The sequence below is a fragment of the Tenrec ecaudatus genome, chromosome 4 (genome assembly GCF_050624435.1).
Source record: "Tenrec ecaudatus isolate mTenEca1 chromosome 4, mTenEca1.hap1, whole genome shotgun sequence".
NCBI lineage: Eukaryota > Metazoa > Chordata > Mammalia > Afrosoricida > Tenrecidae > Tenrec > Tenrec ecaudatus.
Genome location: NC_134533.1, coordinates 85,256,846 through 85,274,330, shown reverse-complemented (window position 1 = coordinate 85,274,330; position 17,485 = coordinate 85,256,846). Strand labels below are relative to the sequence as shown.

General features: G+C 40.9%; 1 protein-coding gene across 1 annotated transcript in view; it reads left to right on the top strand.

The window, feature by feature from the left end:
• The window catches only part of RAB38 (RAB38, member RAS oncogene family), a 53,673-nt gene extending 36,642 nt beyond the window's left edge, over positions 1-17,031 (top strand). Inside the window, exon 3 of the mRNA XM_075548698.1 lies at positions 16,156-17,031. Within this exon, the coding sequence (XP_075404813.1) occupies positions 16,156-16,308 (153 nt within the window). The 3' untranslated portion in view covers positions 16,309-17,031. The remainder of the gene's footprint in view (positions 1-16,155) is intronic.
• The last annotated feature ends 454 nt before the right edge of the window (positions 17,032-17,485 follow it).

The following is a 17,485-nucleotide window of genomic DNA, read 5'->3' as shown; positions in this document are numbered from 1 at the left end:
CCTGACCACTTTGAAATGTCGTGTGTAGGCACAAAGTTTGATGAACCATAAGGCAAGATATTTAACTTTCATATTCCCTGTGGTTCTGATAATGAAGGAGGGTTGTCAGCTTTGCAGAGCCTGGCATTGCTTATGCAGTATGTTTCTGAAGCCTTCTGTTTAAATACCACTTTTAAACAGTGCCCCGAAGGCTCATTTTACTCTCCGCAGATAAGTGCCTTTGGAATAAGATGGCTAAGCTCTGGTTCATCTGGTTGTGAGTTTAGTTTTTGCAGTTCAGATTTCTGTCAAGAAGGTCAGACTGGACTAGCAATGTCACTATAGTAATAGAAGTCCATACTTAATCTAAAATGCTTAAATCGTGGTTTTTCTCTCCCATTTTCAAGAAAACACTACATTCTTAGAAATGGGAGAGTGGTTCAAAATCATCTTGTAGTTGAACTCTTTCTTTGAAAGAGTCAGTTAATTGTTCTTCAAGTAATCATTAAGCACATCTATGAGGCAGGAAGCTTCAGGCACTGGGGCTATCTATAGTGGTGGACACATGAGTTTTTTACTTCCCTTCTCTTTCTGTATTTTGCACATGTTCTTTGTAAAGCCGATCTTTCTCAGGATGCCCTCACCTTGTCACATTGGTTTCTTTTAAAACTTATTCCTCTTTTTCCTTTAGTAGGCTACTCATATTTACATAGTTTAAAAGTTCCAGTTCTAAACTTTCTATCCTGACTTTTCCCCAGACTCAGTCTAATGGCCTGTTTTTCATCTGTGAAAAGAACTTAGATATTTTCCCATTCATTATATATATATTTCTCCTTTCTAGTTCATGGATTATTTATAGACGCCCTATCTCTCCTTCGGGCTTCAAGAGTTAAAAAAGATATGAGGACACCCCTTCCTACAACTATCCCGGTTTAAAACCAAATCACTATTTCCCCGCCTATTTTTCCCCCCATAGCCTTTGAATATGAGCATTGAACTACTATATTTTCCTTATGGGGAAAATAACTAGAAATATAAAACAGGATTAAAATAATCTCTAACTTATTTTTATTAAGATAATCTTTATTTTATTTATCTTAAAATAAAGGATATATATATATATATATATATATATATATATCCTTCACTCATTGACTTTCTCATTGTTCCAACATTGCTCATTTATGAAAATAGTAAAAATAAATCTATCTGATTATTTTGCATATTAATGACAAATGTCTGGCACAATTAATGCTGAGGTGCGAGGTGAAAGTAATGTTAGATACGATAATTAAAGTCATGCATAAGTTTGGCTGGCCATAATTCCCAGTGGCATGTCAGTTATGCAATAACATCATTTGGCAGCTAAGTAATGATGTAATTTGACAGGTGTAATCATTCTCCATCTTGTGATCTGATGTGGTCAGCCTTTGTTTTTGCATTATGCTGATTCTTGAATAGTGACCTCATCTTTGTAAGCAAATTATGTCCATAAGTGAGGAGTGGGTGTAAGTGTACATAATAAACACACATATATACCTGTATATGTATATATATGTGTATTTTATACATATATTTGTGTGTACATATATGCATATATATGTTTGTAAATAGGAGGGGCCTTTAAAGTTTGTGGGGGGAAATCTATGATCATTTCATTCCATTTCCCACAAACTTTTTGAAGTCCCATTGTAATGTGTATGCGAGTGTGTATGTGTATATTTTATATTGAACCAGTTTTGGTTTTTTAAACCACACATTGCATATGTCTGTCTAAAATACAAATATAGACATCATTGGTGTAGATTATCCAAATGGGCAAAAACTTGATATAGTAAATGCAATCTCTCAGTTATATACCTTTCCTCAGAGAACTCTACAGGTTGCATTTACAATTAGATTCATGCTCCATGAATTTTAGTCAGACATAAGCAACATATGACTTAAACAAGAAACAAATAAAGCAGAAAAGGTGTGTGTCGGGATTCTATTCTATCACCATGCTTATTCACTATATATGTTGGGGCAGATAATCCGAGAACTTGGACTCTGTGAAGAGGTACACAACATCAGTATGGGAACAGCTCAATAACAACCTGCCACATGCAGATGATAGAACCTTTCATGCTTAACATCTAGAGGGCTTGAAACAAACACTGTTGAGGAGCAGGCTGTTAGTGCCGTCTGATTGCACTTCAACCTAGAGAAAATGAAACTCTTCACACCTGGACCAATACGCAATCATGATCAGCAGAACATATTGATGTTTGTGGTCAAGGATTTTAATATAGTTGGGTAAACAAACAATGCCCATCAAAGCAGTAAATCAATATAGTCCATAAACCAAACCACATTTTAAATTGGGCAAATGTAGTGCAAAAGACCTCTTCAAAGTTTAAAAAAAGCAGAGCTGTCATCTTAAAGACTAACATGTACCTGACCCAAGCCATGGCATTTTTAATCACCTCATGTGGATGTAAAAACCGGCAACGAATAAGGAAGACCAAAGAATCAATGTATTTGAATTACAATTTAGGAAAAGAAAGTGCAAAGTAATATGGATGACCAGAAAGAAAAGCAGCTAGAATGGAGGAAAAGCAGCTAGAATACTCCTTAGAGCCTAAGACAGCAAGGCTTTATCTCATGTGCCTTGGACATGTTATCAAGAGAAACCAATGCCTGGAAAAAAGACGTCCTCCTTGGTAAATAGAGGGTCACTGAAAATGAGAAAGGCCCTTAGAGAGATCGATTGACACGGTGACTGCAACACTGGGTGCAAACATGCCAATGGTGGCTGCAGCACAAGACAGGACACCCACGTGGTGGCCTCTCATGAAACCAAGCAAGATTCCTCCATTACCTGGTTCCCTATTATCAACCACATACATATGTACATTTCTTTGTAGAAATGGTTCATTTTCTTCCACCTCCCTCTAGCTATACATTTTTCCAAATGTCAAGTCCTGCATGCTGTCTCGAGTTGCAGTAATTTTCAGTAGTATTCACATAATCTCATTGTGGCCACTCATGGTACTAATTCCTCCTGGACTCCAAATTGCTCTAGTTTTACTGTGAACACGATTGAAACCAAATTAATCAGAATTCTTCTTCAGGATTTTTCCAACAGAGGCTGTGAATAAGAACTCTACTTCTTTATGCCATCCGCCCGGAGGCTAATGGCAGCCATATCCCTGCAAAAAAGATGGAGAAGCTAGAACTGACTGACAGTGTTTGAAAGAGTCTACTTTTATTTCCTGAGGTTCATGGAGTCACCTGAGTCACTCAACAGCTCTGTCACTCCAGAGATGTGCCCTAGGCAATTCTATGATAGCCTAGTCAATTCAGTGGATTTTGGATTCTTGCAACCAAAAAACTTCTGGTTAATCATGTTGATAAAGTGCAATTGCTCTAGTAAATGATTACTTAAACAAATGTCTTATACTTAAACTATCAATTTGAGAAATGGTTCCCATTAAGTGCTAATTATTCTCAGGACTCCCAGAAGTTTAACTACATCAGTCAAGGATGGGAGATAATCTCAGGGGTCACCTTCAACTCTGTTTCAAAAAAAAGTAGACTATAAATCTTCTAATTTCACAATTGATCAACCATAACAGAAAGAAACCTTGTTCTGCCTATAGGGACCAACCTAGCATGTAGCAACATCAAGGGAGAGAGCTCAAGTCTTCTAAGCCCATGTCTTAAACTGTCCTGAGTTTCTATATACTATATACCAACAAAGAGAAGACCACAATATTTTTTGATAATCAATTGTTATCGGTCCCTTTTCCTTTGTAGGGCCATGAGTTTGTAAATTACCGGTTGAGCACCCCTATGCCAATAAGCCGTGTACGAAATGCTGCTAACACGCCAGGGTCTGAGGAGCATTTCGGCTGCAACTAAGTTCATAATCTAGAGCAGTGGTTCTCAACCTTCCTAATGCCACAATGCTTTAATACAGTTCCACATGTTATGGTGACCCCCAAGCATAAAATTATTTTTTGTTACTACTTCAAAACTGTCATTTTGCTACTGTTATGAATTGGGCGACCCCTGTGAAAGAGTTGTTCGACCCCCAAGGGGTCGTGACCTTCAGGCTGAGAACCGAGAGTAAATTTATCAAAGTAATAGCATGTGTGGGTGATTATAGGTTCTATAGAGGATGACTATGAAGCAACTGGGAGATGCACCCAACCTCCCTTGCTGGGGTGGCAGACAGTGGTCTGAAAAGCCTCACTCGAGTGGGCAATGACAGGACCATGGCATAACCAGTTGGGTCCATTGTTACAAATTTTACTACGAGTCACCTCACTGTACTCTCTGAAGTCATAGGGACTTCACTTTTATCTGGGTTTAGAAAAACGAGAAAGGGAAAATGAGGTTGTATTCCCGAAGTCATGATAAGAAACCACAAGGGTAATACGTGGGAAGCTTCAAAAAGTTCATGGAAAAATTTCAGTATCTCTTCATTTCATTTCCCCCATAACTTTATGAAGCTCTTTTGCACAAATTCAGTAAATAAATATCTCTGTCCACACATTAACAAAACTCCTATCCACATTTCAGGTCAATCATTCCCAATTTTCCCAAAGAGCAATATTAACCCTATGAGATAGAGCATGAAATAAGAGTCTTATGATCAGATCAGTTTATGAAATTCTGTACACTAATTACCTGCTCGAGACAAACAATGACTACTCACATTGTACATGTAATTGAGAAGGAAGAAGGTGGGGGGGGGGGTGTTCTGCTTGCTTCTGATCCTCGTACCTTGACCTTCTGCCTTCATTCTACACCCCCCCCCCCCAGCTCCTGCTCCTGTCATGCTACCTAGGCACCTACAGTGCTCTCCCACCCTGCACACGGAATTGATTTCTATGTAACGCAACAAGTTCATTCCTATTAATTGCTGTGGACTTTTAAGATTCTGAGAAATCCTGTGATAAATAAACTGCTTGGAATTACTTTAACATTACATTCCCCAAACTTATCTAACTATCTCACCGTTGTTGTTAGATGCCGTTGGGTTCATTCTGACTGTTGGCGAGATGTAGCTGACTGAAGGGGAGTTTCCCCATCTAGAAGGAGTCAGAGATGACTCCCCATGACAGTGGGTCTCAACCTTTGGGGGGTCGAATGACCCTTTAACAGGGGTCATCTAAGACCATCAGAAAACACATATTTCCAATGGTCTTAGGACCCGAGACTCCGCTCCTCTATCCGTCTCCAGGCGGGTCCACCCACATGCAGATACGCCCACATACAAGTAGCCGGCATGGAGACAGTTACTCATGCTACACCATGCTTCAAGACAAAATTTCATTTATTTGTCATTAGAAATAAATATTTCACAATATATACTTACATATTGTTTTTGTGATTAATCACTCTGCTTTAATTATGTTCAATTTGTAACAATGAAAATACATCCTGCATCTCAGATATTTACATGACGATTCATAACAGTAGCAACATTACAGTGATGAAGTAGCAAGGAAAGTAATTTTGTGGTTGGGGGGTCTCCCCAACATGAGGAACTGTATGAAAGGTCACGGCATGAGGAATATCGAGAACCACCACCCTATGAGGAATTTCTAAAAAATAATCTGCAAGGAGACAGTGAAGAAAAGGAAGTCTAAAGGGGGCGGGGTGAGGGGGGCATGCTTTCAATGCAGACCCGCTCTGTGACGTGTGTGTGCTCTGCTTATGTGAATCCTATCATCCCCACAAAACCTCTGTGAAGTGTAGGTACCACTGAACACATGTTACAAACTAACCTGTGGCATTTCATGCTTTGGGCTTGCCACCGATCCCGCGGGAAGTGTGCACTGTGCCAGGCTGCCCTTCCCGCGGCAGTCATGCCCCACTCTCTCTTCTTGGACTTGGCACGTTGCGTCAGAACATGAACTATCGAAAGAGATAAATTGTAAAACAGATCTTTTTTGTCCATAGTTGGCATTCCACAAGCATCACTTTAAACGGAATGGGATGAGTGCTGACAATATCAAAGCTAAATCGTGTGCCCTGTATTTGCTATGGTCTCCTCATCTGTAAAATGGGCTCAACAGAATCTCTTCTCCTAGGATGTGTGTTACATGCAGTAGTATGCATAGTGTATATGGCAGAGTGCCTGAGTGAACAGTCAGTAGTAAGTGTTCAATATGTTTTCTTAATTATGATGATCAATATTTTGAACCTAATGGGACAAGCTCATGGAGAGAGTATTTTGGCTGAAAGCTGCTATATCTTCATTACCAGGCTTTTTAAAATTTGGCTACAAGCTAGTTTTTATGTTGATTGTTTTTTTCTCTTTCAGGCACAGTTATTGGATGCTGTATCATAGTTATAATATGTGACTAAGAGGACAACTAAAAACACACTGCATTGAGAACAAAGTGTTCATAAGTACAATATCCACGAATGCTTGGAATTTTAGTGGTCATTAGCAGCAGAATTCCTACTACAGATTGAATTTGGCACCTGCAATCTGAGCTACAGTAGACCCTAAAATGATCTTAGAGGTGTGGGCCTGCCTGTGTTAGGGTTGCAGGGCCTGGCTTGGAGGAGGGAGGGATGGTGAACTCGAATTCCTCCAGGTAAATTAGAGATTACATATGCATGATATCAAGATATTTAAAATTAAAATAAGTAAATAGGTGACATGGTGGGACATACCTAACGTATTGCAGATGATGTCATAGTAATCTTGAGATTTGGAGAATGGGCATGCCTCTTCAGTCCTCCAGCTGACAATGTAGAGAGAAGTAGAGACTCTGGTTAAGGGTGGGGATTCTTGGACCAAGTCGAGTTCGACTATTCCATAATGTCGAACCGGGTCGGTCATAGCCTTCTGAGACTGCATACATTGAGGGAGAGTATATGAGCAGGAGAACCAAGTGGAGTAAATTTGATTTGCTAACTGTGTGACCTTATGTGAGCTATTTAACCTGTCTCTACCTCAGTTTCCTCATGTGGTTTTTTTATGGCGATTCACTTAATGAATGTAGGGACTGGATTCAAATGGTCTACCACCAGTCGGTCAATATTTTGCTGGCTTGTGTGCCCCTCTCCTGCTGGAAGCTATTCCACCAGGGTGGCAAATGCCAGCAGCATCCTCTATGATGGACAGGTTTCAGTGGCACATCCAGCCTAAGAGACTAGAAAGCCGAGGGAAATCTACTTCTGGAAATTAGTTTTTTAACATCCAGTGGAGCACTACAACCTATTGTTCTGATCCTTGCTTCCGCTGAGATATTGCATATGCCTTTTGCATGTGTTATGTGTGTTATATGCCTTTTGTATTACGTGTGTTGGCTCCAACTCAGAAATCTGTGAACAACAGAATGTAGCAGTGGCTGGTCCTGCATTGGGTTCATGATTGTTGGTAGGTTTAGCCCATTGTTTGAGCGCTGTGTCAGTCTATCTTGTGAGCATCTTCCTGTGTTTCTGATCTCTACTTTACCAAATATGCTATCCTTCTCCTTGTCTCTGGTGATAAATGTCCAAAGGACAGAAGGAAGACTCTCCATTCTCACGTCTAAGGAACATTCCAGCTATCCTTCTTCTAAAACAAAGTGGTTCCATCTTCTGGAAGCCCATTGATTTATTCACAATTCTTCCCTAATACCATAATGCAGATGTACCAGTTCTTCCTTCATCTTGCTTATCCATTGTCCAACGATCACATGCATATGAGGTGCCTGAGAAGACCAAAACTCGGATCAGGCACATTTCATCTTCAAAATGACACTTTTACCTTCACCTTAAAGAGGTCTTTTGCAGCAGATTTGCCCAATGCAATGTGTCGTTTGATTTCCAGACTGTTGCTTCCATGGGCATTGGTTGTGGGTTGGAGTGAAATGGAATCTTGGACCACTTCATTTCTTTCTCCATTTACTCTGATCTTGCTTCTTGGCTCCATTGTCAGGAATCCTGTGCTCTTTAAGTTAAGGTGCAATCCATAGGGAAGGTTGTAGACTTTGATCTTCATTTAGCTTTTAGCCTCCCTGAACTTCACTTTCCTCGTCTATACAATGAGGGTAATAGCCATCACCTTACCACGAATTGTGAATAGTAAATGGACTTCCACGGTTGAGAACAGTATCTATGACAAAGGACTCAGCATTGGAGAGCCTAATGGAAGCTTGGGATCCCCGTGAACGGAGGCAGCCACCCAAAGAGCAGAAGAGAGATGATGGTGGGGGGAAGGGGGCAGGAATACTAAGCAGACTGTAATACCAGTGTCCACTGGGGTAGCTCCCATGTTAACCATGAAAGTTAGTAAAATGTTTGGCACTTATGTACCCAGTAAATGAGTGCTGAGCCGTCTTAGAGAATAGATTTTAAAAGCCTTGTTCTGCATGAGACTTCTAACTGTGATGCTAGTATCCAGTAGACCATCTGCTCTAATTAAAGTTTCAAAGGGCTGAGGAATTTAGTGTCCTAACCTCTGAGCCGTGGGTACATTTGGTGTTTTGTTTGAGGTTGATGGATTTGGAAAGATGGTGGGAGGATGAATTCTTTGGCCGCTTCTAACCAGGCAGATGTGAAAGTTTTCTGCTAGGATGTTTTGCTCTCTGGCACTGGGGGGTCAGAGATGAAATAACTTGCCACTAGACAGATGCTCTGAAGTGCTAATTAAAAAAACGACAAGTTCCCAGGCCCTCAGAAGGCTAGATGCGTGTACTTTCCTCAACAGTCAGATTACTATCACTTTAGAGCCACAGCATGACATGATATTTCCAGAAAGCCTGTAACAGAAACCAAAAGGATCCCGTGTTTAAGATCGTTCTTACTTGATAAGAGTGGTTTTCAAAGCTGCTTGCACATTTGAAGGAAATGGAGATATTAAAAAAAAAAACTATGCTGGGACCCCTCTACTCCCATGGGATCAAATATTTGGGAGTAGGGCCCCGCTAAAAGTTAAAAAAAGCAATCCAAACTCACCATGTGATTTGAATATGCATCTAGGGTTTACAGGTACTGATTAAGAATTAAACCTATTTTAATATGTTTTAATCCTGGAGGCACCACAGTGAAGCAGGGTGGGAATGGGGCTTAGGTAGGTGTTAAAATGTCCGATAGACCCAGATCTTTTTCTGCTGTGGCGAAGTTCCTTCACCATGTTATCTCTCAGCTTCCTTCTTTGAAAACACCAATAACATCTCACTAATCAATTTTTGTGAAGAATGAATGTGAGGATTATGTCATAAAGCACTGTTATGGGCCCATCACTGACTAGGCCTCCATTATCGCTCTCGTAGTTACTACCAAGTAATCAAACTGATGTGAAGTGATGGGATATAGTGGAGACCCAAAACCCAATACCATTTGGTTGTAGGGTTAGAAATGAAGACTATCAGACTTACTTATTAAGGTAAATGTAAATATTTTGAGCTGGGACACCCAAATCATCACATATCATCCTAAAGCAGTCAGCACTATAGACTATCTTGTCACATTGAAAATATGTAAATAGATTACAGTCAGTGTCTGCCCAAGGGCCTGTGTCTTGAAATGATAGAGTACTTACGTTTCTTATGTATAGCAAGCAATGCTGCTAAGGATATGGTTGCTACTCTGTAAAATATATACAAGTAAAACTTCTCAGGTGGCATTCTACACGGAAGCCAACAGCTGTTTCCACACAGTCACCTAGAACACGTGGCCTTGGGTGTGTGTCCCCATGGATGATAAGGAGCTCCATCAATGTCATGGCCATCTGTCTGGCTAAAGGGCTGGATCTGCAATTCTGTCATCTGGAGTTTGATTAGCAAGGACAGCCTTGGACAGAGGCAGAGGGAAATTTCAGCTGCACTGTTTTCTTTCTCCATGGTCCAGACCCATTGGCCGTGACTCCAATGGTATTTAGAAAGAGGAAAGTGAGTTATAAGTCTGCCAGCATCACAAACCAGCTTGGCCTTGAGGCCCTGGGTATATGCACCTTCTGTCTTTATGCTGGCAGGCTAAGTGCCTACCCATGCTGTTTCTTTATTTTCAGAAGTCACAGGTATATGTGGTTGAAAGAGCTTAGGCTGTGGGCTCATTCAACCCTGCGCTCCACTTGGCCCCATAGTGAATGATGTGGGGCCAGCCAGTTAGCATTACCTGTTCCAACCTCACTCTGTCCTGCTGCAAAATGGAGAACGTGCATACACAGATGGTTATGTTTCGTTGATGAATGTGTATCTTATGCCCTGTCATATTTCACATGTTCAAAATAGTCACATGCATTAATTTAAAATAACTTGTGAGGTAAGATGTTTTAATCATCTTACTTTACCACCAAGTTAAAGGATCGCCAGAGTGGGAAAGCAACTACTCTACGGTCACATGGCCAGAAAGCAGGGAAGCGGAGATAGGGATATGGCTTCAAGCCTGTACTCTGAGCACTATACACTGCCAGTTTGTAGCAACGCTGGTCAGTATTGTGTGAAGGTTTACTCTTCTTCCTGGCCTCCTCTTACATTCTCTAATTTGAAATATGTACACCATGTTGACTAGCACTGTGCTATTCATGATCGATCCTTAATGAGATGGTAAGTGATAAAGCAGAAGGCTTTATCTTTGCACCATTCTGTACCGTAATGGATCTGTGGTGAAATGTGATGGCTCATAAAGACTGAGTGAGCCTAGCCACCCCCGCTTTCCCCTAATCTGAAATGGAGTCAGGCTATGGGAGAGGCTCCTAATGAAGCACATCAACAAGAGGCGAATGTAAAGGGCTGTGTGCTCCGCTTGGTCTACCCTTAAGACCCAGGCCTTCTCTAGGTCCAGTTACTGCTTGGGAGCCGGTAGTTCATCGGTGCCCCAGACATGATCGTAGAAAGAGGAAGAGCATTGGAGCTGTGAGAATTGACTTTAAGACAGAGTAATCCTGACTAACGGCGGAGAGAGTCCGAAGTTCAAATGTTCTCTGATGTTCCCTGGCTTTCAGGGGCTGAGACAGGCACTTGAGCTGAAGGTAGAAATGCCATCCCCTGGCCCCCAACAGCGGCTACAAAATCAATACGAACAAAAAACTAACGTTGCTTTATAAGGTTTCAAACGAGAGTAAGTAATATTATATATATGAAGTGCTTAGCTATAGTACATCCACGCTGTGAAAGCACCAACCTGTGCACTCCACAAAGGGCAATGATTTCATTGTTTTAAGGATGAAAGTGTGAAACTTGGGAGAGCATGAATGCTATGTGGCTGCCAGGGTTGTCCAGATCGCAAAAGATTTCCACCGCTGACAGGGAGCCATCCAACCACGTTTCTTTTCTATCCATCAATGGAAACGATTGAGGGATAATACCGATCTTATTCTTTCTTCATTCACACTATTTCATAGAGGAGGAAGGGAAAGCTCAGACACATGGAAACTTTGGGCACGGCAACTAATAATACCAGCAGAATAAACGAGCTAAAAATCACCAACTTCGGAACTTCAAGTTGTAGGTTTGGAAACTAACAAGGATTTTCACAGTGGCTCTCTCTCTCTCTGCTAAACACTTGACTGCTAACTGCAAAGTCAGCGGTTCAAACCCACCAATCCCTCTGCAGGAGAAAGGTGAAGCTGTTTGCTCTCCTAAAGATTTGCAGCATCAGAAACCCTACTTAGTGTCACGACGAGTCAAAATCGACGCAAAGGTAGTGGATTTGGGTCTGATTTAGATTTACCATCCCTCTAAGGAGGCCTGGTGCCGCAATGGCTAAAGGGCTGAACAACTGACTGAAAAGCCAGGAATTCCAATCCACTAACAGCTTTAAGGCACTCTGATGGTGCAGTAGTTACGCCGTGGGCTGCCAATCACAAGGTGAGTAGTTTGAAACCACCAGCCACTCAGCAGGAGAAGACGGGGCTTTCTACTTCCATAAAAAGTACAGTGTCAGAAACTCACGGGGCGGTTTTATCCTGTCTTACAGGGTTATTATGAGTCAGAATCGACTAGATGGCAGTGAGTGAGTAACAGCTTTGGGGGAGAAAGATGCTTCCATTAAACATGGATTCCCTATAGGTCAGTTCTACTGACCATAATAATCTATAGGATAGTTATGAATTGGGATTGACTCAATGTAAATGGGTTCGTACCTCCACCACACCCATCCACAAGCATAGAGTCAATTTTCCTTTGTGTGTGTCAGAAGAGAACTGCACTCTGGAGAGTTTTCACTGACCGGTGATTTTGGAAGTAGACTTCCAGACAAAGCTCTAAAGAGCGGGGATAAGTAAGTGGACTGCTGTTTGGAACCCTGAAAGTTAGCTGGAACCTTCTAGGCAGACAAATTCAGGCTGGGGCTTAAAGAATGGAAAGTATGCTAATGATTTTTTACATTTTTTGCATCCGATTAATGATGGATGCAATTTGAAAGCCATTCCTGCTTCCTAACATTTAACTTGTAATATGGCTTTGTGATCAGAAACTGTGACAAGCTTGACATCACACAAAAATCAGGCAATTTAACAAACAGCCCTTATCTGTTTATCGAATTATGAAGAAATATTGGAATTTTTTTGTAAATTGTGATAAAAGTATCTAATTTAATTTTACTGGTGATCTCTTTATTTCATTTTACTTCAATAGATATTTTTTGTTTATTAGCACATTTGTAGTAATTATTATATATACACCATATATACTCGAGGATAAACAAACCCAAATATCAGCCGAGGCACATAATTTTACCACACAAACTGCGTTAAAACTGTGCTGGAAAACTTGGCTTGTACATGAGTATATTTGGCATATATTTTTACTGGGAGCTCTTACAGATATCAGAACATTTCATAGTTCAGCCACATCAAACAGTGCTGTTCAATTGCTACTACATTCAATTTCAAAACATCTTTCTTCTTGAACTCCTTCATACCAGCTCCCCATTATCCCCTCTGCTGCCCTTCCTAACCCCTAGGAAACCTTATTTTTTATTTTTGCCATTTCTTACACCATCCAATATGTCCATTCACATATAATTCTGTTCTCTCCCTCAATTGGGGCTGTATGGACATCAATGCTATTGGCTCTCCACCCCCCACCCCACCCTTACCATCAGGGAACCATTACTCCTGTTACTGTTTCTGAGGAGTTATTTATCTTGGCTTTCAAGTATCAAATGATCTTAATTATACAAATGAACATACGCAAGCCTAACATGATTAATGAGGTAAAACAAGTTAAAACCATAAAAGTATGGGGAGAAATAGTAAGGGGAGACAATATTAAAGAATCAGAGGATACTGCACAATGCGTTTATCATTCTTTCCATGGGACCCTTTTGAGAGGGACTTTCCAGTTATCTTACAGGTGAGTTTTGGGTCTCAACTATACCCACACCCCTTCACATTGGTTTGATTGCTTGTTTTTGAACTTCTGAAACCTATTACCACCGACACCTCATGATCACACATGCTGGTACGCTTCTTCCATGTGGGCTTTGTTGCTTCCCTGCTAGATGGTCACTTGTTTGACTTCAAGCCTTTAAAAGCTTTATCTTTTCATAGCTGGGCACCATCAGCTGTCTTCACCACGTTTGCTTATGTACCCATTTTGTCTTCAGTGATTGTGTCAGGAAGGTGAGTATCATACAATGCCACATTATTAAAACAAACTGTTCTTGTACTGAGGTAAGATTAAGTAGAGGCCCAACATCCTTCTGCTTCCTCGATGCATTTGCATATATGCATATATAAACAAATATACCAATATTTATGTCTACATGTACACATATTTATATATACCTATATATTTGTTTCTTTCTTCATTTTTCCTATTTTTCTCCCTTCTCCTGCCCCACTAGGTTTTGTTTTGTCTTGTTTATCTCTCTCTCCACTTTCTGAATAGCAAAAATAAAAATAAAAAGACACCTTAAACATATAGTAAATAAATAAATGTTATATTTTATGCCCTAACCCTTGCTCCACAGTTTTTCCAAACTAAAGCTGTTTTTTTTCTTGATATATCTATATATATCAAGAAAAAAAGCTATATATATATAGATATATCAAGAAAAAAACAGCTTTATATATATATATGATTTTATACTTTCTTTTATGGATTATCTAGGTTATAGCAGAGTAATAAACAATACCCAATCTCAGTGTCTTCAAGTAACAAAGGCTACTGCCACTCACCCTACCTGTTCATCATGAGCTAACTCAGGTGCTTGGCTCTCACTTATGGACCCAGGTCAAGGGAAGTCCCATCTGCATGCTTCCATTTGCAGAACCAGGGAGAAAGGGACACGGTAAACCGAGCAATATACATTGCTTCTATATGATCGTTACACTCATTGTTTCTCATCACACTTTACTTGTCAATGAAAGTCACACATTTGAAGCGGTTAAACAAGGCACCTCTTCCAATTGGCTATAAGGGAGAGAGCCAGAAAACAAATAAACAACAACAAAAACATGTGAAAGTACCACTGCTCACTGTGGGGGTTATCTTATATCTCTTTCATTCCAAGGTCACAAAACTTACGTGGCAGAGAATAATTATTCACCTAAATGATATTTTAGTGTAAAAGTACCCTGCTGCAGTCTAACTGCATGTGACAATAAGCAATGCCTATGTGACATTCAGCCTACTGAGTCTGCAGTGCAATGGGTTAGTTTGACTCCCACCAAACAACTGGGTGACCATGCAGATTGGATGCATCTCTTCATTCCCTGATGCATCCAGGGAAAAGGAGAAGATTATACTATTCAGTTGTGAAGAGTTGTTCACAGGATTCACTGTGACTATAAGAATATGGAGGTGTAATATGGGGATTGGTCAGTTTTGTCTTCCTGTTGGGTATACAATGAGTCATCTCAGCATCAGGGAGTGGGAAATTACTACCATCAAGAAAGGAGACCTAGGAGCATGTTCTATGAATCCTAAGATCCCTCCCCATTTAATCTCCTTCATTATAGACAGCGGTGACAGCAGGAAGGTGGCAGAGGAGCGGCAGTAGCAGTACCAAGAGACAAACCATAGGAAAGAGCCATGGTCTTTCTAGCCCACAGAGAGTGTAAAACAGTGCTTTCAGGGAGGAGGTTGGTTATGTAGTGGGATGCCTCTAGGCACTTATTTCGGCAATCCATGGAGTTAGAGTTGAATGCTAATTAGGGTTGAGACGTATGGCTGAAAGAGCGCCAACTGTCAACAGTAATAAAGAGCTTGGTAATAATGCCCTAACAGGGCTTACACTCGGAAACAGAGAGAGGCTTACCTGTGGACATTGTTGAGAAGCCACTGTTCTGTCTTGAACATTTCTGGTCCTAAATTGTTAATCTGTTAACTTCCTTAATAAACCCCATAACTGTGAGTAAAGTCTATATGTCTGGATGACCACTGAAATGAGATCTAGAACACAGGTTAGAATTAGAGAATGCAATGGGTTGATGGGCTGGTGTCAGAGCCAGTAAGCAGGTTGGAGACCAGAGGCATATCTTACCTCAGTCTCAGAAGACTGGGCCTTGGGCAGCTGATGCCATTGATGAGGATTCTCTCATGCGCGTATTACCAGAAATCAGAAGTCAAATGCTGCCTGCACATCACACCTTTTTACAGAGCCCACAGGCGCCTTGGTGACACAACGGTTCAACATTAACCTGCTAATCACTTTAACCCAGCAGCTCTGTGGGAGAAAGAGTGCTTGATCTCCTCCCATAAATATGACCCACCGCCCTCACGTCGAGTCCAACTCATCGTGACCTTCATAGAGTTCCCAAGGCTCTAATTTCAGGGGAGCATACATACACTCATCTTTCTCCCATGGAGTGGCTGGAGGGTTTGAACGATCAGCCTTGTGATTAGCAGTCCAACTCTTACCCAACAGCACCAGACTCCTTTAGTCTAGAAAACTCTATGGGGGAAGCGCTAGTTTGCCATTTTGGGTCACTATGAAGCAAAGTTGATGGCATCTAATAGCAACAACAAGCAAGTCTGAGAAACACTATGCCTCTTGTATGAAAAAATAAAGAATAAGTCTGTTTACTTGTATGAAGGTTTAAAAGGTAAAGTTCTTGAAGGGAAAAAATGAAAACGAGGAAGATATGAAGAAGCTGCAAGTGTATAGGCAATAAAAAACTACTTAAATGAATCATCCCCACTACTGCCGTTCTATCACCTATAGGCCACTGCTCTGGAATGATGAATACCAAATGACCAAAGCCATTTTTTTTGTTTTGTCTCTCCCCCACCTTAGGAAAATATCAACATCGACGAAGCCTCCAGATGCCTGGTGAAACACATCCTGGCCAACGAGTGTGACCTAATGGAGTCTATTGAGCCAGACATCGTGAAGCCCCATCTCTCCTCGCCCAGAGTCGTCAGCTGCTCCAGCTGTGCCAAGTCCTAGTGGTCAGCTGAGTTGGTACATGATGGAAATAGCCCCATCGCCCCACACCCCGTGCCTTATATTTTACCATTCCAGGTAAATGTCAGGAGAGGGAGACACAAGTGACATGCCAAAGATCTCTACCCGTATCTTTCAAATAAGAGAGAAATAGCAAATCATTTTGGTGTTTTTGTTGCCCCCACCACAGTGTTTACAAGTGTTTAAAATATTGACTCTGTGACAGAATTTTGTTGTGTAGTTGGTCCAAAAGTCTTCAGGGACAGAACCAGACTTGTTATTTGTTTCTTTACATCAATAAAGACTTCGGGTCTCAGAGAGAAAGGGGAACAGCAGACTAGCCGTCAAGTTAGGCATTGGCTTTCCCTGTGCCCCTGGTATCTCTGTCTAGATTTCCATACTTTCTGTGGTGTCCTGACAGTGGAAATGTCCTTTGTTCCAGCGATGACCTCAATTATCAACATCCCAAGGGTTGCCTCTGATTTAGCTTTTCAGAGTCAAGTACATAAGCTCCCTGTTTTTTCATTTTGTTTTTTGTCATTTTCCGTGCCCTGAATGTTGGTTTAACTGAAAACTGTGTGGAAATGCTTGCCCCCTGTCTGTGCCCTGCTGTCAGCTTCCTCTGACTCAAGCTGGGGGAATCTTGTGCACTTGTCATATATAGTATGTGTATTTTCACAAGTGAAAAATAAAACATTAAAAGATGCTGTTTCCCTACTTCTGAAAGTGCTTGGAATTTTTGTGCTAGTTGTGAACTTGTTCTTGACCGTGTAACCAAGCATCTCAGGAGACATTTCTAAAATGTGTTTCAAAGAGATGAGAAATGTGTACTTGAGGGAAATTCTGGGTACTAATAAAGCTGATAATAAAACTGATAATTGTTTATATACCCTTGAGACCAAAAACACCAGTCATCAGTGCATATAATCAGAGGGCTATATCTTCATATCTGCTGATCAAGGGGGGGTTCCAGAAAAAGCAATGTAAAAGAAATTACCAAAGTAGACAGTGATAAGTGGGTTTGTACAATGGCTGTGACACACATGTGCTACGAGCAGCTACTTCTGTTTTTCACACTGGCATCATTTATTTTTCATTTGAGACATGCTCAATACAGTCTCTCAAAAGTCCTCAGCAATTAAGCTCCAATTTCCTATAGAAAAAAATTGAATTGAATTTG